The sequence below is a fragment of the Aulonocara stuartgranti genome, assembly GCF_965226115.1.
Source record: "Aulonocara stuartgranti genome assembly, chromosome: 3".
NCBI lineage: Eukaryota > Metazoa > Chordata > Actinopteri > Cichliformes > Cichlidae > Aulonocara > Aulonocara stuartgranti.
In genome coordinates this window covers 57,783,582-57,808,525 of record NC_138941.1, presented here as the reverse complement: position 1 = coordinate 57,808,525, position 24,944 = coordinate 57,783,582, and the positions used below count along the sequence as shown (strand labels likewise).

Below are 24,944 nucleotides of genomic sequence, written 5' to 3'. Positions count from 1 at the left end.
TGCCTTTATTGAAATCAGCTTTAGTTGATAACATTTACTGATATAATCTAAGACAAAAGAAAACAAATCAAGGGAAACACAAACAGGTTTATGACTAAGTTTGGACAATGAAAGCATGAGGTCACCAGAAATATTCAGTGCATTACTTGTCATAACAGCTGCTTCACTTCTTTATCTCAAGATCTGATCAGTTTCCTGTTTCACTGGAACAACACTGCTTTAGACTGTGGTGTCTTGTTACAGCTCACAGATTAAATGGGACAAGTGTCCATGGGTCCCATGTCTTCCCAAGTCCAATCTTTTTGGGCATTATTGTTAGTGGCTGTGGCAATACACCTCACAGGTAACGTTAGTATAACAACATGTGAATGATGACAATACTGAGATGTTGATGTTTATGTTTAGTATCTTGGTTTAAGATCTCACAGTGATAACACTTGTTAAATAGGGCATTACAATTTGTTTTGATGAGATTTGGTCATTAAGTATTGAAATGCACTTTGAAATTTAAACCTCATGATGTTAGTGGAGAAAATAAATAAATAAATATCCTTTGCATTTTATCCACTGGCTGACTTTAAACCATGAATCAAGAGGACAATTGGGACGATTCAAGCTCTCTGGGATCAATAAAGGTTGACTTCATTCCTTCAAATGGTCTTTGACATGCACTTATCTGGATCAAAGACTGACGAGCAGGCACAGAACAACTCTGTCATCCCTGAAGCCGAGCCACAAATGATGCAGGGATCCAGAATTTTCCAGAGACTGTGACATACAAAAATACCACAAGAAATCGTATTTAGAGTAACTACAGTAGCTGGTAAAGCAATGTCCTCAATGTTGTTTTGAGTTAATAATTATCAGTTGAAACAATGAAGGTGTGCTCAACACTAAACAAACCACCCATACCCTAACACACATGGGGTCAATAATCCAACACAGGGCATCAAAAGACCATGAATAAAATACCGTATTTCCCACACTATAAGGGGCACTTAAAGTCCTTTAATTTTCTTTAAAAAATCGACGGTGCGCCTTATGTATGAATTCTGGTTGTGCTCACTGACCTCTAACCAATGTTATGTGGTACACGGCGCTCAAAAATCTGTCAAAAAATCCTTTACGACTTTGGTAAGCTACGAAGCCGCACTTACAGTACGAGTTCATAGCTTCAGCATATAAATGGTAACAATGTTTCAATCCTTTACAAAAACACACAAACTACTACTTACTTTAGAATTTCATTTTTAGACCTTGTGCTCAAAACAGTCATTGAAAAAATTCTCAAATCTAAAATCCCAGCTGTTCTCATCCTGCTCCTTTCTTGCCTTCCTTTTTTGAGTACTGCTTTTTGGGGGCTTGTTAAAGAGATTTTCTAATTTATGTTGCAGGTAGACTGATGAACTACTTTGAGTCACAGATCATTTACTTTCCATTATGCTACTTTCCTTTTCTGGTTTACAGAAAAGTGGCCTGTTTTTAATACATGCCGAAACCTTGAAACACTGGTTTCAGTGTTGACTTCACTCATATGTGACTTCATTAACACATGCCTCAACACAATTTCATCACAGATGAAATGCACTTTTAATGCATTTCTGAATTAACATCACATTTCTAAACCCAAAAGCTAAGTCCATATCTTCTGGATATGTAGTTCATGTGTTTAATAATGCAATGTATAATGTAATAATGTAATACCTGCTTTGTTAATTCCCATAGGGAAAATATGAATATTTTCAGTTAACAACGACAAGCTGAACTGTAGTGCGTTTATTTAACTCTGCAACAAAAAATCTATACATTCCCTCAGATAATTAAAAACACAAACAAAACGATCTGACTGTAAATCAACGAAGGTTAAGTTAATCTGATTTCACAAATTCAAAAATTTAAACCCTCCCGTAGTCACAGCTGAAATTTGGCAAACAAAACATATTTCCACCAGACCCACACAGTGTGCTCTTAATCCCTTAATTAATGGGAGGGTCCAAAAGTTAACAAACCAATCACTTTTCTAAACACTTTTCCAAGAGTGAAATGAATTACAAATTTACATAACAAAACTAGGGTTAGTATATTTTTACTGTTTTATAGAAAAACAAAAATGAACATTTTTACACCATTTCATAAACATTCAACAAAAATGAACATAACATATTCCAGTTATAAATATCCCACTGGGAATGTTAAGATGATTTTTAGTATCATTTGCTGGGACAACTTCAGGGCTGTTGTAAATTTAGGTATTTGATCATAAAGTAAATGGAAACATTTAAATTTTAAGCTGATTAAAGTAGATGAAAATCAGGGGGTAACCAAAGCTATCAAAGAATTCAACTGCATCAGACCAAAGACTGGCCAACAGACCAAAACTTTCACTGATAGGACAATACTACCAACACAGCTAAAAACAATGTCGACATGCAAAACTATTCCCAAGACATTAGGTAAATCCTGCAAAAAAAACCCTCTGTGTTTAATACAGATTAAATAGTGACCATAAAGTTATTAACAAAGTGTTTACTAAGGTCATAAATTAATTAAACTTAATTGCTCCCTCCTGACTTTTAGAAACAATGCAAGTTCAGTGCAGTTCTGCATTAACCTTACTGTTAAGACCTAGAAGTTATACTATGTATAATGTATACTGTAATATGTATACAGTAACTGACTACCAATCCCAAAACAAGGAAAAAAGAAGAAGGCTGCACTGCTAATGTGACTAGACCATACATGACTCAGAATTAGAGAAGGGGAAATTATTTTACACATAAAAGATAAGCAAATGCATAAAAAGCTTTACGCATAAAATTCTTCCTCTTCAACATAAAGCTGAATTGTACTGTTTCTGTTGTCTGGACCAATGCATTCAGTCATAGGGAAAAGGAAGTTTTACGAGATTCTGGGTAGTATGCCGTATGCAGTCATGTGTTATGACAACTTTTTGCAGTATAATTATCCAAATGTGCGGTTGTACATTGTGTCTAAACATCTCCCCTTTGGTCTTGTTTGTCCAAAGGACATTGTTTGAGATATTTTGTGCTCTTGTTCTTTTTAGCGAGAAGATACTTTCCTCTTTTAACCCTTCCAAATACAGTAAGTGATACTTGCTTATTCATGTAGTACTATATATGTCATTTTACACAATCTGATCTAAAGGTGAGTTTGCTTGGATGTCTTCGGGGGACGATTGTATCATTTTATTAACACATACCCGAATGCTCCATAACTGCACTGGACCAAAGACTGACCAACACAACAACTTTTATAAATGTTGTGACACTTTGTGATGATCCGTTTTCTGCACCTGGATGACAGTGACTCCGTAATTTCCTATGGAAACAGTAAGGATGTACTTTTCAAAGGACTGAATGGGGATCTGTTAAAACTTTATTTTTACAACTGTGATCCCTCATCAGACAATTTAACTTTGAAGATTTTTGGTGAAATGTTTCCATTTTTCAGATCATGAAAACTGGGACATTCTTCTGTCAAAGGACAGATGTGTTTCAGCCCACCATGTCACACAAGGATAAAATCTGGGGTCTAGGTAAGGCCTCAAGTGTGCCACAGTGAACACCAATCAGTTCAACTACTGCTTGAACTGTACCAGTGACCTTGGCCTGAAGAGAACATGGTTTTATTGGTAACTGACATTGTATTTGGGAGCAAACAATCAGACAGATTTGTGGTAAACAGACAAACAGCTGCACTATGTGTGCACTGTACCATCAACTGGTTATTACTAGGAAACACACTTTGTTCAAGAAATTATTTTCCAGGGAAACAAGTTTGTATGAAAGACAGGGATCAGGCCTTAAGACAAACGATGTGCAAATGCTCTTTCAAAGATAAGATACATTTCTGCACTAACAGTTTCAGCAGAAGAGACCTACTTATCAAGAGCTATAAAAATTAAAAGTAAATAGTCCAAACTAAACAGAAAATACTCTTAACAAAGAATATTAAATGTATATCCAATCTTTCAGCTATAAAACAATAATAATAATATTAATAATAATACAGAGTCACACAGTCAGAATAATGACAGAATAGTTTCATATGTGACTGTTACACTAGTATAATAATTAGTGAATGAAGCACAAAACTAAATGTGAGTATGATAAAGGCCAGTGGCATTTAAGTAAACATATACATGAAACATCAGAAATTAAAGTACAAACATCTGCATTGAAATCCTCCCGCTGTCACAGTGTTACATTACTGCATAGATTGTCCAGTAATACAAATTCACAGTAAGAAAAAACTGTACCCTTCAAAAATTCTGAAATTGATTCAATAAACAATCGTGTAAAATAAATATTGAATTACCGACATCAAATATTTCTTCTTGTGTGTGTGTGTGTGTGTGTGTGTGTGTGTAAGGCATTTAAACAGAGATCAGTTAAATAAAATTCAGGGGACCTTTTTTTTTGCCCGTGACATCATTATTTGTAACTGTACTTTATTAATTGTCCGGAGCTTTGGTTGGTTCTGTTGGCATCAAATGTTCATCTCCAGAGATGTCACATTCTTTCACAGCCTCCTCAGGTTCTTCTTTGGCTTTTTGTAACTAAAGCAAAGAATTAATGCACACAATAAGAACCACTTTGTCATGGTCTGGGTGTGTGAAGGTCTGGACCTCCCTGGTATCCACCCATGGGCAGAGCCTACAACCTCCCTCACCTGAAGCTGATTGAGGCAATCAGGTCGTAGATTTAAGCTGCTTGCTGACACTGCTTCCTCGCCAGTTCGTCAACTACCCTATGTTGGTAATCGGGCCTCACGCTTCATGTCTATGATTCTCAACCTAACCTTGCAATCTTGTGGCCTGCAGTGTCATCTTGCAACCTTACACCACCACGGGATCTTCACCGCTCAGGACACCACCAAACCCACCTGGACCGCACCACCTCTCCTTCAACGCTTCCATCTCCCCCTGCACAGAAGATTTTCATAGCTTCCACCCTCTCCAGAACTCCTCATTGGCTACTGCTCTAACACTGCTCTCCTCTCTTCCAGTACGCACCTAATCACCAGCAGCTGCCGCTGCTTTCTTGGACCTGTCCCCTTGCTTATCCCTCTCCCCTGGCCAAGACCCTCACGGCCCATGTGTCAAGTGCTATCGTAAACATCATTTTTGTGCTAGTTAATAAACCTTTGTCAAACCCTTTCCTCAGCGTCCGCTTTGGGTTTTCTGCACGTGGGTTTGATCTTTGGTACTTGGCCATTTTGTGACACACTTTTACCTTTGCAGTGCACCTCTGAAATGTTCAGTGTGGTGTTTCATTTTTTGCTATGAATCTGAAACATCGTAGCTTACACTAAGCTTTCTCTGCTCATGAATTCCACTACAATTACTGTATCCTTTTTTGTTGTTGTTGTGTAGTTGTAATAATGATACCTTATCTTTGGTGCTCACAACACTTTTGTGATTATAGCCCACAGTGCATAATGTAATAATTCCAGCCCAGCTAAAACAGCCCAGCTTCCACTCTTTCTTTATCCTTTAATAGCAGCTTTTCCCTGATTTGAACAGAAGTGGGTGTGGCTTCCGTACCTGGGATAACATGATAGATGCATGTATTACCTCTCAGTGACATCATACAGAATTAAAAAAAAAGTTTAAAACTGTCTCAAGCATAAGCTTTTGGCTCACACATATTACTTGTACATGCAATAACCTCGTTATCTAAAACTTTGGCGATCCTTAAAATGAGCATGGAGCATTAATACATAAAATGATTCATAATAACAAAAATAGGAAAATAGAAAAGATCTTTAAAAATGGGCACATACCTGGTTTATCTTGTTTTCCAGCTCCTGTTTCAGGGCCTTTATATCTTCCTCAACCTCCTTCCTCCTCTGCTGTTCACCCCGAATCTTCTTCTTGAACTGCAAGAGAAGAAAGAAAGAAAACACATTTATATACATATAAATGTCAATTTAAAACTAAAATTAATTTTATTAATCTTGTGTTGAACATTTATGGTGAGATTTTGTTTCACTTCCCTCCTGTGTGAAGTGTGTTTTTCAAAGAGCAGATTATAAACTCACTGACCTCCTCCTTGTATCTTTCTTTTAGTTCACTCAGCTGTCGCTCAGACTTTTGGCTCACCTCTGTGAGAGACTCAAACTGAAACTTGGACTCTTGTAGCTAACAAAGAAACGTGAAGGATTTTGAACAAATTGTAAAGCCTTGAAAAACACACAAATATTATGGTGGATATGTAGATCTTTATATAATGAATATGCACCTCTTTGTTTTTATTCTCCAATTCATCCTTCAGAGTCTGCACATCTTTCTCAGCTTTCTCTCTGCTCTGCTGTTCATCCTTCAGCTGCTGCTGGACTTCACTTACCTTGATTTCAAGCTGGGAAGAAAGAGAAGAGAATGTAAGTCTTTGAAAATGATTAGAGAAGATGAGACATGTCTTTTTTGTGGGTTTAATAAGGAGATTTACATTTATTTATTTTTTGTTAAAATTTGGATTTGCGATTTGGAAAAAAGCAATAATGCTAAAATTAATTATTTTAGCATTATGGCTAAAATACATTATTTGTCTGATGCAATGTTGCATCAGACAAATAATGTATCTACATGTATCTACACTTTATTGCTACAGCAGCACCTTCAATAATCTTGTGTTTAAATGTAGTATATGTTGCTTGTTAAGTACAAAATGTACAGCTAATGTCTGAATAAAACTGAATAAAATAGTTTTCTATAATGTGTTTGAGTTAACACAGCGGTCCCCAACCCCCGGGCCTCGGGTCCGTGAGTCGTTTGGTTCCGGGCTGCGAGAGTTGAGGCTCAGGTGTGAAATGTATGGTTTTCAGGGTTTTTATCGGTTTTCAGCATTATTTTGTTATCGTTTTTATCGTTAACTTGGTTTTCCTGGGTCTCTTCACGTGTTATGAATAAATCTTCTTTTTTCGGTACCGGTACTAGTTTTATTTTGTTGCATTTATCCGCGACACCTTAAAGGCGTCCATGAAAATATTGCCGGGCATAAACCGGTTCGTGGCGCAAAAAAAGTTGGGGACCGCTGAGTTAATATCATATGAAAAATGAATACATTAAAATCAAGGAATTAACCTTCTTGTTTTGGGCCTCAAGATGAAACAAACAGGTCAGCTATCCCCAGCCTTTGGTCACGTATGTATCATTAGGCTAAAAAGGGGGGATTTCCACATACCTGTTTCCACATCTCCCTGATCTCTGCATTCTTCTCCTCCAGCAGATTTTGGGTTTTCTTCAGCTCGTCAATAGTATGACTTGTGTCCACATGATCAGCTGATGGCTGATTGATCTATAAATCACATAAACAAATGAGATTTTTAAACTAAGACACCTCCTGTTTTTGTAAATCTAAATTGAGACACAGAGTAGCAAATCATTTATTTTAACCCATTGTGCCAATTAATCACATTCATGAATCTTTCAGACAGATTCAGTTATAACGGCCCAGTAACACCAGAACTGAGTAAAGCTGTTGTTGTCTTTTGAGACATGAGACAAAAATGCAGGGACAAATGATGATGAGTAAAAACAATTACTGCAACAAATGTAATTAACACAAATATCAGTGATAACTTGTGTCAGCTCCAGAGCAGCAGCTGAACCCCATTAATGTTAGAACAATGAGTGGATATGACATCAAACTACATGTAAGAGACAAATATGAGATGAACTCATGGAGTTAAACTAAAGGAAATAACCTGTTTTTTATTGGTTTCCAGCTCTTTCTTCAGCGTCTGCACATCATTATCTTTCATTTTCAACTCTGCATCCATCTTTTCAATGACTTTCAGTAAATCTTCAGGGTCACAGGAGAGAGGAGACTACGACAAACCAAGAGACACAAATCAGGATAAAACATGTGTTCAGATAAATCTTATCAAAGCAGCATTTTCCACTGTAAGTGGTTTACAAACACAGTTATGTAAATATTTAATATATGTAGGGCCTAACAGGGCCTAAGTTTTATACCATCACTCATAATTATATACAGTAACAAAGGTAGGACGGCTTAAAAATGCTTAAAAACATTTGAATTTTGCTGTAATAAAGCCCATAACTGCTGACTGTGTCACACTGTGATTTGGCTTCCTTATTAGTTAAAAAGAATAATAAAACAAAACATAATGAATTAATTCAATGCATTTCAAACTGAAATTAGTTGTACAGTAAATACAGTAAAACTTCAAATATCACTTTTCTGTCCTGAAGATCTTCCTCAGCATCCTCCCTACTCTGCTGCTTTGCACCCTGGAGCTTCCGCTCAAACCTGCCCACTCTGTCTATCACCTCGTTCTTGCTCTCCAGCCTTGTCTTCACTTTAACATCCACCTTCCTCTGCTCCTCACCCAGAAGCTGCTGCTGTGCTGTAGCTACTTCCTGATCTAGATCAAAATCTGTTTACATTTTAATGCTAAAATCACTTTTTGCTTCTCTTCAAAACACAGGTTTGGTGGAATGGTCCATCAGCAATGGTGACTTACACCTCACAAAGTTAGAATAGCCAAGTCTTTGCAGGAGAAACATTTTTCTACCTTTATTAACTATCAGGTAAAACATATCTGAAAATAACCCTCATATAAGCTAAATATAAAAGGATAAGTGCCAATTAATAAACAGTGAAGTGAAGTGAAGACATCCACCTCATTTTCTTTGGCCTGCAGTGTCGTCTTCAGGTTATCCACCTCTTTTTCCATCCACAGATTTTTTTTTTTTCCGTAACAGATCAGCTACTGATCCCCCAGTTTGTTAGAGACTTTTTTTTATTGTTAAAAGACGACGTTTCCTTCTAACCATCACCATGTGCTCACCAACTGTTTACTTTATCTCCTGACATTCAAATGTAGTTATTTAAAAAGTACCATAACATGGTTGTACTGAGTTAGTGTAATATAAGGTCATGTGTGCTGTAAGAGGTGATGTTGCTTACTTTGTTCCTCGTGGTGACAGCAAGGCCGAGGTCCAGCTGTGAAGAGGCCTCCTGCTTTTCTTTAAGTGTGTCAGGTGTCATCACCTCAGTTTTATCCAACTAACAAACAGAAGCACAGCTGAGAGGATCAATTATTCATTCATTTAGGTTAGCATACAGCTAAGCATGGACTAGATGACAACTGGGGAAACATCTGAGCTGGTTTCATGCATTTAGACCACTTCATTCATGCTCTCCAGCCTCTTACTCAGAGTCTGCATCCTCACCTCATCATGCCCCCTGTGCTGCTCCTCACACTGCAGCTGCTGCTGTGCCACAGCTACTTCCTCATCCACCTGAGATTAGAGAAAAAAATTTTACAGCTTTTAAAATAAATGTTCTAAGTTTTGGAAGATTGAATTTGCAAATGTTGCTCACAACATGGTTTGGTGAGTTATGCTCCAGTGTCTGCAGGTTTTTCTCATCTCCTTCCTCAGTCCGTTGTTCATCACTGAGCTTCAGGGCTGCAGCTTCTTTTTCTTTGGCCTGAAGCTTCCACTTCAGGATCTGCAAGTCTTTCTCATTTGACTGATCTTTACCATGAAGTAGTTCTTCTACTTTGTCCTCCAGCTGAAATATAAATTGCGAAACACACTGTGTTATTAAGCAGGACATTAAAAGGCAAGATTAATACGAAAAGAAAACAAAATCTAATTTTTCTTTATAGTATATAATACTGAGGTAGGAAGTCTTGACATTTCTCTGTTATAAATTGGTATATTATGGTACACCTATATATAAGATTCAGGTGAATCCAACAGCCCTGACATTATGTGTGCATGTGCTACAGAAGAGTGTATGTTTGTGTGTGTTTACCTTCTGCACCCTGCTGATGGCGAGCTTAAACTTCAGTTGTGAAAAAGACTCAGGGATTTCATAAATGAGGTAATTTCTCAGCCATTTAAATGTCTCCAGCTAAAAACCACAAACACAGTTAAGTTAGCACCATAGCTTATACTTGGCCTCAAGCTTGTAGTCATCAGCAATGATGACTGTAACTTTACAAAGTTTGAATAGCCAAATGAAGCATAAGTCTGTGCAGGGGACACATTTTTCATAGTTGATATCAACTAGAACTCCCAGAGAGCAGTCATTTTGCGTTTCTACCTTTAAAAGCCGGAGAGCAGTCAAATGATGGAAGTGGAAGCTAAATTGGCTAGTCATTCATATGTATATAAGGTTGTTAAAAAGGAATTCAGGAGGGGGGGAGTGGGGGTGTGTGATTGAGGGGGTGGGGGAGTGGAGTGTTTCAGTTTGCCATCTTAGGGAGAAATCAACACACATGGGTGTAGGTCCTTTGTTGCTGACATTTATTGATAAAAACAGTACAAAAAACCAACCATTTGTACACATATTTACAAATAATAATAAAAAGCGAGTGAGTATATTACAACATTTTCAGCAATCACTCACAATCCTGGCATGGCGTGGCAGCAGAGGTTGAAAACACCTAAGAAATAAGATAAATTGTTATTTCCATAGCCCTTTTACACACAATGAAACACATAAACATAGAACCACAAAAGACCTGCAACATACCTGAGTGGTGAATTCATTGCGATCTGTCTGTCTAGTGGATTGAGGAATTTCCCTGCGAATCCTGTTGACTGTGCCGAGGATGGTGGTTTTCCGTCTAAGAAGTTTTTGCGCAAGTGAAAGCGATGTGAAAAAATTGTCCGTGGTAACATTTCTGCCCTTGTCTAGGAATGGTTCCATCAGCCTCATTACTACATTTTCAGAAAGTCTCTCCCCAGTGGGACGATTGGGGTCCTTGCCAAGATATGGGAAGACATTGCAAATGTACTTGGATTTTAGGTCGCAAGCCACCCAAAACTTGATCACAAACTTGTCAGGTTTACTTGCAATATACTGCAGGAAACTGCACTGAGTCTTTGATGGGAAAAGCTGTTCATCAATGGTGATATGTAGACCAGGGTTGCAGCACGTGATGCAGTTGGTGACAAATGATCCCCACACACTGGAAATTGCAGCGAACTTGTCAGTCTTTGCTCGATCACAGCGGGTGGACTTGTCATCAAAGCGTAGGTGTTGCATGATGTCTTGGAAGCGGTTTCGTGCCATACAGGGAGTGCAGAATTATTAGGCAAATGAGTATTTTGTCCACATCGTCCTCTTCATGCATGTTGTCTTACTCCAAGCTGTATAGGCTCGAAAGCCTACTACCAACTAAGCATATTAGGTGATGTGCATCTCTGTAATGAGAAGGGGATGCAGAGGGATGCAGCAGTCTCAAAATTGCAAAGCTTCTGAAGCGTGATCATCAAACAATCAAGTGTTTCATTCAAAATAGTCAACAGGGTCGCAAGAAGCGTGTGGAAAAACCAAGGCGCCAAATAACTGCCCATGAACTGAGAAAAGTCAAGCGTGCAGCTGCCAAGATGCCACTTGCCACCAGTTTGGCCATATTTCAGAGCTGCAACATCACTGGAGTGCCCAAAAGCACAAGGTGTGCAATACTCAGAGACATGGCCAAGGTAAGAAAGGCTGAAAGACGACCACCACTGAACAAGACACACAAGCTGAAACGTCAAGACTGGGCCAAGAAACATCTCAAGACTGGTTTTTCTAAGGTTTTGTGGACTGATGAAATGAGAGTGAGTCTTGATGGGCCAGATGGATGGGCCCGTGGCTGGATTGGTAAAGGGCAGAGAGCTCCACTCCCACTCAGACGCCAGCAAGGTGGAGGTGGAGTACTGGTTTGGGCTGGTATCATCAAAGATGAGCTTGTGGGGCCTTTTCGGGTTGAGGATGGAGTCAAGCTCAACTCCCAGTCCTACTGCCAGTTTCTGGAAGACACCTTCCTCAAGCAGTGGTACAGGAAGAAGTCTGCATCCTTCAAGAAAAACATGATTTTCATGCAGGACAATGCTCCATCACACGCGTCCAAGTACTCCACAGCGTGGCTGGCAAGAAAGGGTATAAAAGAAGAAAAACTAATGACATGGCCTCCTTGTTCACCTGATCTGAACCCCATTGAGAACCTGTGGTCCATCATCAAATGTGAGATTTACAAGGAGGGAAAACAGTACACCTCTCTGAACAGTGTCTGGGAGGCTGTGGTTGCTGCTGCACGCAATGTTGATGGTGAACAGATCAAAACACTGACAGAATCCATGGATGGCAGGCTTTTGAGTGTCCTTGCAAAGAAAGGTGGCTATATTGGTCGCTGATTTGTTTTTGTTTTGTTTTTGAATGTCAGAAATGTATATTTGTGAATGTGGAGATGTTATATTGGTTTCACTGGTAAAAATAAATAATTGAAATGGGTATATATTTGTTTTTTGTTAAGTTGCCTAATAATTCTGCACAGTAATAGTCACCTGCACACACAGATATCCCCCTAAAATAGCTAAAACTAAAAACTAACTAAAAACTACATCCAAAAACATTCAGCTTTGATATTAATGAGTTTTTTGGGTTCATTGAGAACATGGTTGTTGTTCAATAATAAAATTATTCCTCAAAAATACAACTTGCTTAATAATTCTGCACTCCCTGTAGCTCCAATTATCTGTGGGTTTCCCAGGTTTGCTGACCAGCAGTCATTTACACTACCTTTCACCCCAATAGAAGCGTACGCTGCAGATGGAGAGCCAACGGCTAAGGCCAGGAGAAGTATCTCGAGTCGCCTTCAGAGCTTCCTGTGTTTCATCACTCTTGACATGCTTCATAGCATTCAAGAATGGACTATTCAACATGCACAGCAAACGGAGCATGTTCATTGGTTCATGGACCTCCCTGAACTAATGGCATTTATTGCAATTGTGATCTTGCGGGGGGTTTACAGGGTTCCATCTGTAAATGACTACTGGTCAGCAAACCTGGGAAACCCACAGATAATTGGAACTATGGCACGAAACCGCTTCCAAGACATCATGCAACACCTACGCTTTGATGACAAGTCCACCCGCTGTGATCGAGCAAAGACTGACAAGTTCGCTGCAATTTCCAGTGTGTGGGGATCATTTGTCACCAACTGCATCACGTGCTGCAACCCTGGTCTACATATCACCATTGATGAACAGCTTTTCCCATCAAAGACTCGGTGCAGTTTCCTGCAGTATATTGCAAGTAAACCTGACAAGTTTTGGATCAAGTTTTGGGTGGCTTGCGACCTAAAATCCAAGTACATTTGCAATGTCTTCCCATATCTTGGCAAGGACCCCAATCGTCCCACTGGGGAGAGACTTTCTGAAAATGTAGTAATGAGGCTGATGGAACCATTCCTAGACAAGGGCAGAAATGTTACCACGGACAATTTTTTCACATCGCTTTCACTTGCGCAAAAACTTCTTAGACGGAAAACCACCATCCTCGGCACAGTCAACAGGATTCGCAGGGAAATTCCTCAATCCACTAGACAGACAGATCGCAATGAATTCACCACTCAGGTATGTTGCAGGTCTTTTGTGGTTCTATGTTTATGTGTTTCATTGTGTGTAAAAGGGCTATGGAAATAACAATTTATCTTATTTCTTAGGTGTTTTCAACCTCTGCTGCCACGCCATGCCAGGATTGTGAGTGATTGCTGAAAATGTTGTAATATACTCACTCGCTTTTTATTATTATTTGTAAATATGTGTACAAATGGTTGGTTTTTTGTACTGTTTTTATCAATAAATGTCAGCAACAAAGGACCTACACCCATGTGTGTTGATTTCTCCCTAAGATGGCAAACTGAAACACTCCACTCCCCCACCCCCTCAATCACACACCCCCACTCCCCCCCCCCTCCTGAATTCCTTTTTAACAACCTTATATACATATGAATGACTAGCCAATTTAGCTTCCACTTCCATCATTTGACTGCTCTCCGGCTTTTAAAGGTAGAACGGTAGAAGCCTGGGAGTTCTATTAAACATAGATATCTGAAATTGGATATATCTGAAAATAAACATCATATAAACTAAATATAAAAGGATAAATGCCAATTTATAAAAAGTGAAGTGAAGAAATCAACCTCTTTTTCTTTGGCGTGCAGCGTCCTCTTCAGGTTATCCAGCTCGTTTTCCATTGACTGATTTTTACCACTGAAAAAGTGATCAACTGTGTCTTCCAGCTGAAAAAAGAAAAGTGTTTGAAATGAGTCACGATCATATAGATCGATCAAAAGACTTGAAGCAGGATTTTTTTCCCCTTGATTTTAACATATAAAGTAAGTCAAAGATCAGCTACTGATCAAATATGGCTGTGCTTCCTCAGCGTGCCTCAGTTTTAAAACAAAACCTTTCCTTCCAAACATCACCGAGTGCTCATTGAAGGGGTAACTGTTTAATTTATCTAATGACATTCAAATGTGGTTCCTTAAAAAAAACCACCATAAGGTGGCAGATGTCATTATTTGGTGTAATATAAATAAAGTTATAAAATGAATTGTGTTCATGTGGGCTGTAGGAGGGGATGTTGCGTACTTTATTCCTCCTGATGACAGCAAGGTCGAGCTTCAGTGAAGAAGTCTTCTGCTTTTTCTTAAGCATGTCAGGTGCCATTACTTCATTTTTCTCCAACTAACAGACAAAAGCACAAGTGAGAGGATTAATAGTCCACTCATTTGAGACCTGGGCCCTGTTTCAGGAAGCCGGTTTAGAAAACTCAGAGTGAAAAACAATACGCAGGGTTGAGTAACCCCGAACTGTCCAACTCGGAATATTCGGTTTCAGAAAGGCTGATAACAAGTAGTTCAATCAACGCGGAGTTGCTTTAACCCCAAGTTAAGCGCGTGCACGAGGATACATAAAGCCCTGATTAGTGGAGCACAGATTAAGCGAGTCACCATGGAGACGGAGGGAAAGAAGGCGCGGTCAATGTATTTTACAGCGCTTGAGGCCGAAATTCTGACGGCAGCATATGCCGATAACATGCAAATTTTGCGGAAAAAAAGTAACACAGCCACAGCTGCAAAAGAAAGGGAGCATGCATGGCAAAACATAGCCGACAGAGTCAATGCGTGAGTGTTAATTTAAACATTGATCTAGGGATTTCCACCCATTTAACACGTTATTTTATTATATTTTATTTTATATTTTATACATTTTATTTTGTGACGTGATGTGAGCGCAGGTGCAACCCAACAGGCCCCAAACGTGCCTGGCAGCAAGTAAAAATGAAATATAAAAATATAGTCCAAACAGGTAAGGTGTAATTGTATTATGAGCCATAGTGCTTGGTCTGTTTGTTCCATGTAAATCAATTGCAGTTAGAGGCTACATTAATTTTCTTTCTGTAAGCACTTATTGAAATTATCTGAGCACATTACAAGTACATATTTGCGTACTCTGTATGCTCAAATGTGACCCGTTATAGCCAACAGAAAAAAGCGGAGGCCCGAAAAACAGGTGGGGGTCCTCCACCACCACCACTCACAGAGCCTGGCCACTTGGCTTCCACATTTGTGATAATGTTGGCAGCATCACATATGATCTTCACAGTGCAGAGAACACAAATTAGCATCCATTACTATAATGAAATAATTTGTTAGTTTGAAATGCTACAGGGAACTATGTACCTGCACATTAATGCTGTGGAAAGACTTCCTGTTCACATAGTCTCCTTCATTTACTGAAGGAGCAATGATTGGAATGTGGGTGCCATCTATACAGCCAATCACGCCTGGGAACCATGAAAATAAATGTGACATTTAAGTAGTAGTTCAAGTATCACCACATCATGAATTAAGTTTTGGTCATCCTGATACCTGCAATTTTGTGGCATCCCTCTTTGATAAATCTTGTGGGTCTATGACCGGGGAACACCACAAACGAGTACAGGAGACGTTTCAGTGCAACTGTAACATTCCTGACTGCCCGACAGACGGTAGCCTTGGAAACGTGCTCAGTGTCATCAATATTATACAGAAAGCTCCCGTTTGCAAAAAACTGAAGTGCAATACAAATAATATGTACAGAACTGAGAGGATGTCCGCGATGTGTCACATGAGCAATATTAGGCCTGAGGATGTTATTCAAATAAATTATAGATTGTGCTGAAAAACGGTAACGTTCACACAGAAAATCATCAGGAAATGATAAAATGTCCAAACGCGCTCTGATCACTCTCTCCCGGCGGAGAGCTCTGCGGAGAATTTGGGCTTCAACATCTACTGGCTTTTCAAGGAAGGGACACGCCATGTCTGACACTTCCTACAGTCAGGTTTCCGACACAGAGGCGAAGAACGGGGGTAGGTTAGCTTCACGGAGTGTGTCGTCATAGTAACTCACTCAGAGGAGAAAAATGTTTAATTTTTTTAAATTAAAAATAAAAAAATAATTAAAAATTGATAACATTTAAGAATTAAAGACTAAAGTATTAAAGCAAAGAGTTTAACCTCAGCATCGTCAGTCTTCAGATCTTTGTTTGGTGTCTGCAGGTTTTCATTCCCTTCATTCTGATCCTCGACCATCCGGACTTCAGCTTTTACATCTTGACTCTGAGTCTCAGACTGTTTTTTAAAGTAAACATGCAACAAAAAAAAATCTGAATTTTAGAGGTTTTAATTGCTCTTCTTTCTTCTGTTGGTGTAAATCATATTTAAGTTTTTACTGGGAGTTACTGTAAACTGACACCAAATATGAACTTTACTGGAATAAATAACGATGCCTTGTGAAGAAGATAAATAATTAGAAACTCAATGTACCTCATTCCCCTCGATCTCATTTGCCTTCAGAGTCTCTGCCTTCATCTTCTTCTCAACTTCCTGCTTCTCGTGCCCTTCATCCTTCTGACTCTGAGTTTTTCTGACTTTGGACTGGGAGAGAAATGAGAAATAAAACAAGTTAAAGTGGTGAAGCACACCATTTAACATGTCTGTGGGCAGTTTGGCTCAGCCAATCTTTTCTGCATCATAGGTGAAGACAAATGAAATTAAGAGTTGTAGGCAACAAATGCACAGGTGCATAATTTCACTAACTATAAAGACTGAAACAAGCTGTCAAAAGTCAACAAATCAACACCTCTAAAAACTCATCTTGCTTTACAATGGAGTCTCTTTTTATTGTGGTATCTATTTCTGCATTTTTTAAGTTTGCCCTACTATCATGCCTTTACTCACAGCCATGACAGTCATTCATTTTTACACCATCTGTAATTAGTTTTTAGTGCAGCCTGTTCGTTTCTCTCTTCTGATTCAGCTCTGACTGAACCTTGTTGTTCAGGTTAGACTCCCCTCTGACAGACAATTCTCTATTTCTTTTTTCATCAGAAGTAGATAAAAGTAATGTCCATTGTTTACTTACATGCTTGTTGTCATTTTCTGTTTCTCCTGAGCTCAAAGTCTTATTTTCATGTTTGCTCCCTCCTGTCAGAAACACAACAAGTTGTAGATTAGTGTTTAGTTTGATTCTTATAAATTCTTAATTAATCTGGGTGATCTTGCACTTTATCCAACATCTGTTAAAATACAATTAAAATGAAACAAGTTATTCATAGAGCTCATTAAACTTGTGTCAGACTGAAAAATGAATTTAACTTACTGTTTTTCTTTTGTTTACACTTGTATGTGACAATGACAACAAGAAGAATGGGCACGGAGACAACAGTAATACAGATGCAGATAAGCACCGGAGTAGGAGTCAAATTATCTGAAGTGAAAAATTAAAGAAAAAATGAAAATAAAATAACTATATTAATATTAATAATAATCTCTAATTTAAAAAATTTTTTTCTTTAGTTGTCATCTAACTGCCAGTAAAAAATAGCAAGTGAAGAAAATCCAAGTTTTCTAAAGTATTTTTAGACACATATAAACAAGTACTGAGCTTTAGATTTGAAAATACTTGTGTCAGGTTACCTGGGCTGATTGGGAATCCAAACCAGTTTTTTAGGCTCATTTTGTTCTGGAAAACAAGAAGAAAATCGTCACATTAAAGAGATATACATTCATGTTGAAATGAAAAAAAAAACGAAGTGGTTTAAAAACAACATCCTAACTTTACTTTGACATATGCCAGTTTGTGATGATCTATCAACACTTAACTATGATCAGACTAATTGATTTTATTTATTTTAAGTGAAAACCATAGGAGTTCATGTGAATGAGGCCTAAATTATTTGACATAATTATGCTTAAACTGTTTCTTCTCTGTAGATGGCCTTCATTGCACGCACACTGTGTAATGTACAGCATAGACGGATAATAACTATTACAATGAAGCTTGTTGTAAATTTCCTCACAAATAAGCAAATACACCTTAAATCACCACAAAATCTGCATCTGAGAACTAAAGTTTTACATTTTTGAGGCTACAAGATTAGCAAGATTAGTTAGAACCACAGAGACACACATTATGTTTCTATTATACAGTAAGTTGTGCAAACAACCAAACAACCAGTATTTACCTCATAAATGAAACTGATGCATCTGCTTCCTTGCAGTGAGTGAGAGCATTTGTCCTTCAGCACTGGTTAAAGGTTAAAGGAGGCGTGGTTTCTTCAGAAGTCTGATGAGAAAAGAATTTGTGCCTGTCAGACAAACAATCAGCTCATGTGAGTGTGCGCACGTCAAAAGGAAACTTCATTAAATGCTTGTAATGCCAATGATATGGTCTGGTTGAGCAACTATTACAAACCTAAGGCCTCGACCTTTGACCTTGCTATGATGAAACGTTTTCTTAAGTGTGTCCATACTTTGTTTACATTTGTGCACACAAACATGTTTCCAGGACAGACACAAACTAACAAATCAACAAAGTAAATATGTGGCAAATGTTACTAATGGTTAAAAGTATTTTTGATGATATTCAAAATAATGATAATAAAAAATAAATAAATGAACAGACAAACGATGCTCCTCTGGTATTGAATGATGAAGACAGTTTAATAAAAATTAAGTTGTTTAATTTAATTTAATTCAATAAGCATAAATTATAACTGAAGTTTACGTCTGTTTTATTGTGCAGTAGCCTTTGTACCTTCCTGGTGTTGCTTTCTATTGTCATAACTGTTAAAGCCCATTATTGTTATCCCAGTTGCTTCATCTGTGCTTCACTACACGTTTTCTCTCTTTGTTAACCACATGCTTCTAGACTCATGTGCTGACTTCAGTAAAGCCAATACAATGTGGATATTCTTCCAGTTTGTGGGATGATGGAAACAAGGAATAATAAATGCTACATAAAGTGGGACACGAGGTCACTTTAGTGCAGGAGCTACAGTGTTTCAACTGACCTACAATCTACAATATTAAAGGAAAAATGTGCATAATGTAAAGACACATTCCTCCCCGTGTGTGGCAGCCTGTTACAGCAGCTACGCTCATTCTGAGCTTCTGTATCTCCTCTTTACTTTCTCGTTCTGGCATCGTTGTACTCAATTGTATATAGCATTTGTATTCTATTTTATTCTATTGTATATAGTATTTTATTTTATTCTATTCTATTGTGTACAGTTGTGTACAGTATCTTATTCTTATCTTATTACAGTGTTTTTCCAATTTTTCTATGTGACTTTGCACTGTCCACTTTCTGCTATAACAAAACAAATTTCCCACGTGTGGGACTAATAAAGGTTATCTTATCGTAATCATGTTGAACTCAAAAAAATGAAACGATATTGTAACTCATCGTTGATATATACCATGCTTTGATGATCTATCCGCAGTTAACTATGATCAGAATTAATGATTTTATTTATTTTTACTAAAAAAAGGTAACAGTCCATGTAAATGAGCCCTTAATTATTTGGCATAATTAAGCTTTTGCTTTCTCTTCTCTGTAGATGGACTTCATTGCACACACACTGTTTTATGAGCAGCCTAGAGTTATAATAACCATTGCAATGTAGCTTGTTGTAAACTGCCTCACAAATAAACAAATACACTTTAAATCACAACAAAATTTGCATATGAGAACTACATTACAGTTTTATATTTGTACAGTTTAACACTGTAAAACTGTCAGTTAGAACCACAGAGACACACATTATATGTTTCTATTATACAAACAACCAGTATTTACCTCATTAATGAAACTGATGCATCTGCTTCCTTGCAGTGAGTGAGGCTGTGCAGCATGACTCCTTCAGCACTGGTTAAAGGAAAACACTCACCTGTGGTGACAGGAGGTGTGGTTTCTTCAGAAGTCTGATGAAAGAAAAGAATGTGTGTTGCAAACAAACAATCAGTTCATGTGATGTTAAAATGAAACTTCATCAAATGCTTTTAATGCCAGCGTGATGCGATCTGGTTAGGCAGCTGCTACAAACCTAAGGCCTTGACCTTTGACCTTTCTATGATGAAATGTTTTTTGAGTGTGTCCATACTTTACATTTGTGCACACAAACATGGACGGACACAAGTCAACCAAACACAGTAAATATGTTGCAAAAATATTGCGATGCTTGAAAGTAATTTTAATAACAAAAAATTAATTAATAAATAAATGAACAAGCTATGGTTCTCCGATATTGAATGATGAATACAGTGTAGTTTAATGAAGTTAACTCAATAAGCATAAATGATAACTAAAGTTTTTCTCAATTTATTGAACAGTATTACCTCCCTGTTGTTGCTTTCTATTAAACCACATTATTGTTATTCCAGCTGCTTTTCTGATGGGTAATCTATGCTTCAGTACTTCATCTTCTCTCTTTGTTAACAACACGATTCTAGACTCATGTGCTGACTTCATTAGACCCAATGTGGGACAGGGAATAATAAATGCTACATACAGTTGGACACCAGGTCACTTTAGTCCAGAAACTCCAGTGTTTCAACTGACCTCCAATCTACAACATGACAGTACAAATGTAGACAATGTAAAGACTCCAGAGGTGTAGTTCAAAAACTGAGAATTATATTACAGGATTTAAAGTTAATCAACCTATATTTGTCTGTGACAGGGTACTTTTTGTTTGTTTGTCATTAGTTTAAATGAAGAAATGAAATTTAAATGAAGAACCTGTTTTCTGGTACTGTTTAGGCCAAAGGTTTGGAAATACTTGGAAATATCACAAAGGTCATTAATCGGGCTTTAAGAACCAACATCATACTTATGCTTTTGTCAAGTGACCAAGAGATCTCAGAGCACTGCAGCTGAAGAAAGAGAAAAAGAAACAAAGACACAGCACTACACACAATGACACGTCTTTTGTTTATGTTATTTATATTTTTTCATTTTTTCTGTCTGTTGCATGTTTTCCACATTCACAGTATTTTTTTCCATTAAGTACCATCATGTCTTAAGCCTCTTGGTTGTTATATACAAGCATTAGAAAAAAAAAGCTCCTCCCACCAGTAAACTCAAACTGTAAAGAAACAGTCGAGCACGTGACCTTCAACAGAATTCAAGGGAAAAATGCTGTGTTTGTTTAACATTTTCTCTTTAAAACAGACCCTACTTCATTCTTTCACCTTAACATTTGATCAGTTTCCTTCTTCTCTGGAAACTGGTGACAGGTGGCATATCTGAGCTCTCATTATAGTTTGAGCGTGTAACCCTGACATGAGATCTAAAGAAATAAAAGGAAAACTGGACAGCAGGCAAGGCCTGTTTTTTTCTCCTGCTGCTCAAAGCATTGCAAATATGCATTTTACTCATGTTAGATACAGTCCATGATCCAAGGAGATCCCAAAGCACAGTGGTCTCATGACCAAAAAACAAATAAACAAGGAAAACAAAGAACATGAAATCAGTGTCAATCAAAATCAACTTCTAAAACCCACTTTCACCAAGCTTAACGTTTGATATTTAATAGTAATAATAATAGTAAATGGTAAATAAAAAATAAATAGCATGGCTTCACCATAGAACTATTATTACAGTAATATTAGGAATATGGTATTTCATCTTGTATTTTCATCATTACTACATTAACCTGTAAATACATATAAATACATAAAGAGTAAATTATGTGTATTGTCTCAAGCTAAACTCAGAGCAATTGCAGCCACTAATAAGTATCTGGAATCGGTTTGCCTTCAAAAACAGAATTTAACGCTCTCTGTATATTGTTTCACTATTATTAGTTGTCCATTTATTATTATTTAAGCTAATCAAATAAATCCACCTTTTAGTTTTGTGCCTTTATTGAAGTTAGTGTTAGATTTGTATTGTTTATTCTCATTTATGCTTAGAAATATTTACTCATATATGCTCAAAGTATATAATCATTTGTAGAATATCTCATCCTAGGAGGTCTGTAACAACTCTGTGTAGCATGAAGAGGGGAGTGCATTCACTCCTCTACACAGTGTTCTGGCATAGATCACACACCTCCTAGGAGAGGTCGTATCTTCTCTTGCTGATATATGGTATAGCAAACACACGTATATCTGTTTGAGTGTAAGAGTCTCTTGCTTAGATGGACCTCTAGACTCCTGGCACCAGCTTTGGGGAGTCTTCAAAGGGTAAACCGATTGATAAACCGAGCTGATATTTGATGTTTACACAACTACTTTCTCGCCTGAAAATATGTTAAAAGTTTATTTTCTGACCCAGAAAGATTAGTAGGAGTAATTTTAAAACTTAGTAGCGGCCGCCATTGTTGGAAACTGGAGTTTGGCTGGGCCGCGCTATGAATTCTGGGATATGGTAGGCCACGAAGGACACACCCGACCCATCCTTCAAATTCGGGGAAAAGGAGGACGCATTTGTCGGCTGCATTCGGAGGAGTCTACGAATTTGGACAGCCTTCGGCGCGTCGCTGTGACGTAATCGGTCTACAAATGCGGCCTCAGGAGGATGCAGCCCATGAATTTGGACACGACCACTAGGTCACTTTAGTCCAGGTCACCAGTGTGTCAACTGACCTACAATCTACAACATTAAAGTACAAATTTACACAATATAAAGACTGTAGTGTGTAGTTCAAAAGCTGAGAACTATATTACAGGATTTTAGGGTAATCAGACTATACTTGTCTGTGACAGGGTACATTTTTTTTCTGGCACTGTTTAAGCCCCTTTGTTGTTATATATAAGCATTAGGAAAGAAAGCACCTCCCCCCAGTAACCTCAATGCAGGAATAAATCAACCAAATGACAATCAGTAGAATTCAAGGGAAAAATACATGGCATCTTTTCATCATTTAACATCACCTCTTAAGACAGACCCTACTTCATTCTTTCATTTGATTAGTTTCCTGCTTCTCTGGAAACTGGTAACAGGTGACATCATATCTGAGCTCTCATTATAATTTGAGCGTGTAAGAACCCTGACACGAGATCTAAAGAAAGAAAAGAAAAACTGGAGAGCAGCCCAGACCTGCTGCCCCAAAACATTAGAAATATTTATTTTCCTCATGTTAGATGTATGATCCAAGGAGATCTCAAAGCACAGTGGTCTCAAAAACTGATTTTAAATCTCTTTGTAGCATGTTGTCAAGAATCCATCAGATGGCATCAAACGACCATGAATAGCCTCTGCTGCACTCCTTTGCTTAAAAATATTACTGCAATCTACAAGTTATGTTACGAATAGGTATGTTTATAAACCACTAGGATATAAAAACATTGTATAACAGTATTAAAAACTAATCAAGAGTTTAATAAAAAAAAAAAACTCACAAACTCTTTCAACACCAGCTAAACATATTTGATGGGTTGAATGTGATGCTGTGTTTGTGGTGAGGCTGGTGAATTTTAATGAGTATTTGTTTTAATAGCCTAGGCAGATTACCTAGGCAAGTTCTCAGCTATATGTTTAATCACAAACATAATTAAATAAATGTCTCTATGGTTAATTAGTATAGGCTTAGAAGGCTCAGAAGGTAAAAAACTACATTTTCAGCAAATTGACGTCCCTTACGGACGGTTTCGGGCAGGCAATGGCGAACATGCCGTAGTTCGCGCTGACGTCTATTCCAACGTAGAAAATGTTATGAACAGCTGAAAGCGTGTTTCTGGAATATTATGTTTTTGTTGCTGCAAGTTCTTTTTTGCAGTTTTTGCAAAGCCATATGTGGAAGGAAACCGTGACTTAGGACAAGCTGAAAGCATAAGATGTAAGATGAGGAGATGTAAGTACAGCTCCTCCGGTTTCATGTGCAAAAAAAAATATTGCGCTAACTTACGTGGTTCCGGTTCGACAGGGATTTAAAAATAGTTACTCAAAACGGAGCGTGCCGGCTCCGACCGGTTTTAAAGGGTTAAAAGCAACATTTAGATATAATTAATTTCAATTAAGTTTTATTTATATACCATCAAATCACAACAACAATGACCAAGTCAAAGTACTTTACATTGTGCTTTACATTGTGACCGCCCCGATTGCAGCTCCTTGATGACATGAAGGAGGACAAAAATCCCATTTAACAGGAAGAGACTTCCAGCAGAATCAGGCTCAGGGGTGGGCAGTCTTTGGTGACCGGTTGGGGTATAACAACATTAAGGTTACACATTTTAAAATTGCTCACTTTCTCATACACAGACACACACACATACACACATATTGGTGCCTTGCAATTTGTTTATTTCACAAGCTGTAAATGTGAAGGTAAAACAATTCTTTAAAAATAAAATTCAAGTCAGAAAGCACTTGTCCTTGTTTTGACGGTCTTTTCTTCCATTTTTCTTCTCCTTGGACACAGAGGCCATATTGAAAAATGTGAGACATTTGTTGTTGTTTTTAAGGCACACAAGTAATTACACATCACAATCACACATGACAATACTTAAAATTCAAAAAGTTGGTGAGATATATTAATGAACAAATATGAATATATTTAGATCAGTTTGTTCATGATTCTATTTTGAGTTTCTTATTATCACAATTTAGTTCTTGGATTATAAGGTTCCCCCTTGTGTATTTGCCCTCTGTGTTTCTCTCTATGTGTCTGTGTTTGTTTGTGTGAGCCCCTGCGTCTTTTCTCCCTCCTTGTGTTCCGTTCTGTTTCCCTAGTTCGTCATGTCTCCTCTCTCTCCCTCATGTTCCCTTGCTCCGTCTTGTCTGCCTTTCCTCCACTCCTCTGCCAAACTCATGTGTCAGTCTTGCATTC

At 37.8% G+C, this 24,944-nt stretch overlaps 1 protein-coding gene across 1 annotated transcript; it reads right to left on the bottom strand.

The window, feature by feature from the left end:
• Positions 1-681: 681 nt before the first annotated feature.
• On the bottom strand, positions 682-18,434 carry LOC309703141 (uncharacterized protein; the record flags this gene model as incomplete). Its single annotated transcript, XM_082527851.1, has 17 exons — positions 18,351-18,434; positions 17,803-17,848; positions 17,486-17,593; positions 17,249-17,310; positions 16,651-16,761; positions 16,342-16,455; positions 14,429-14,524; positions 13,978-14,076; positions 9,813-9,911; positions 9,375-9,566; positions 9,224-9,292; positions 8,958-9,056; positions 7,729-7,851; positions 6,264-6,380; positions 6,068-6,163; positions 5,806-5,901; positions 682-768 (listed from the first exon to the last, which is right to left on the bottom strand). The coding sequence occupies exons 2-17, from the start codon at positions 17,840-17,842 to the stop codon at positions 682-684; spliced, it is 1,608 nt and encodes a 535-aa protein (XP_082383977.1). The 5' UTR covers positions 17,843-17,848; positions 18,351-18,434.
• Between the last annotated feature and the right edge of the window lie 6,510 nt (positions 18,435-24,944).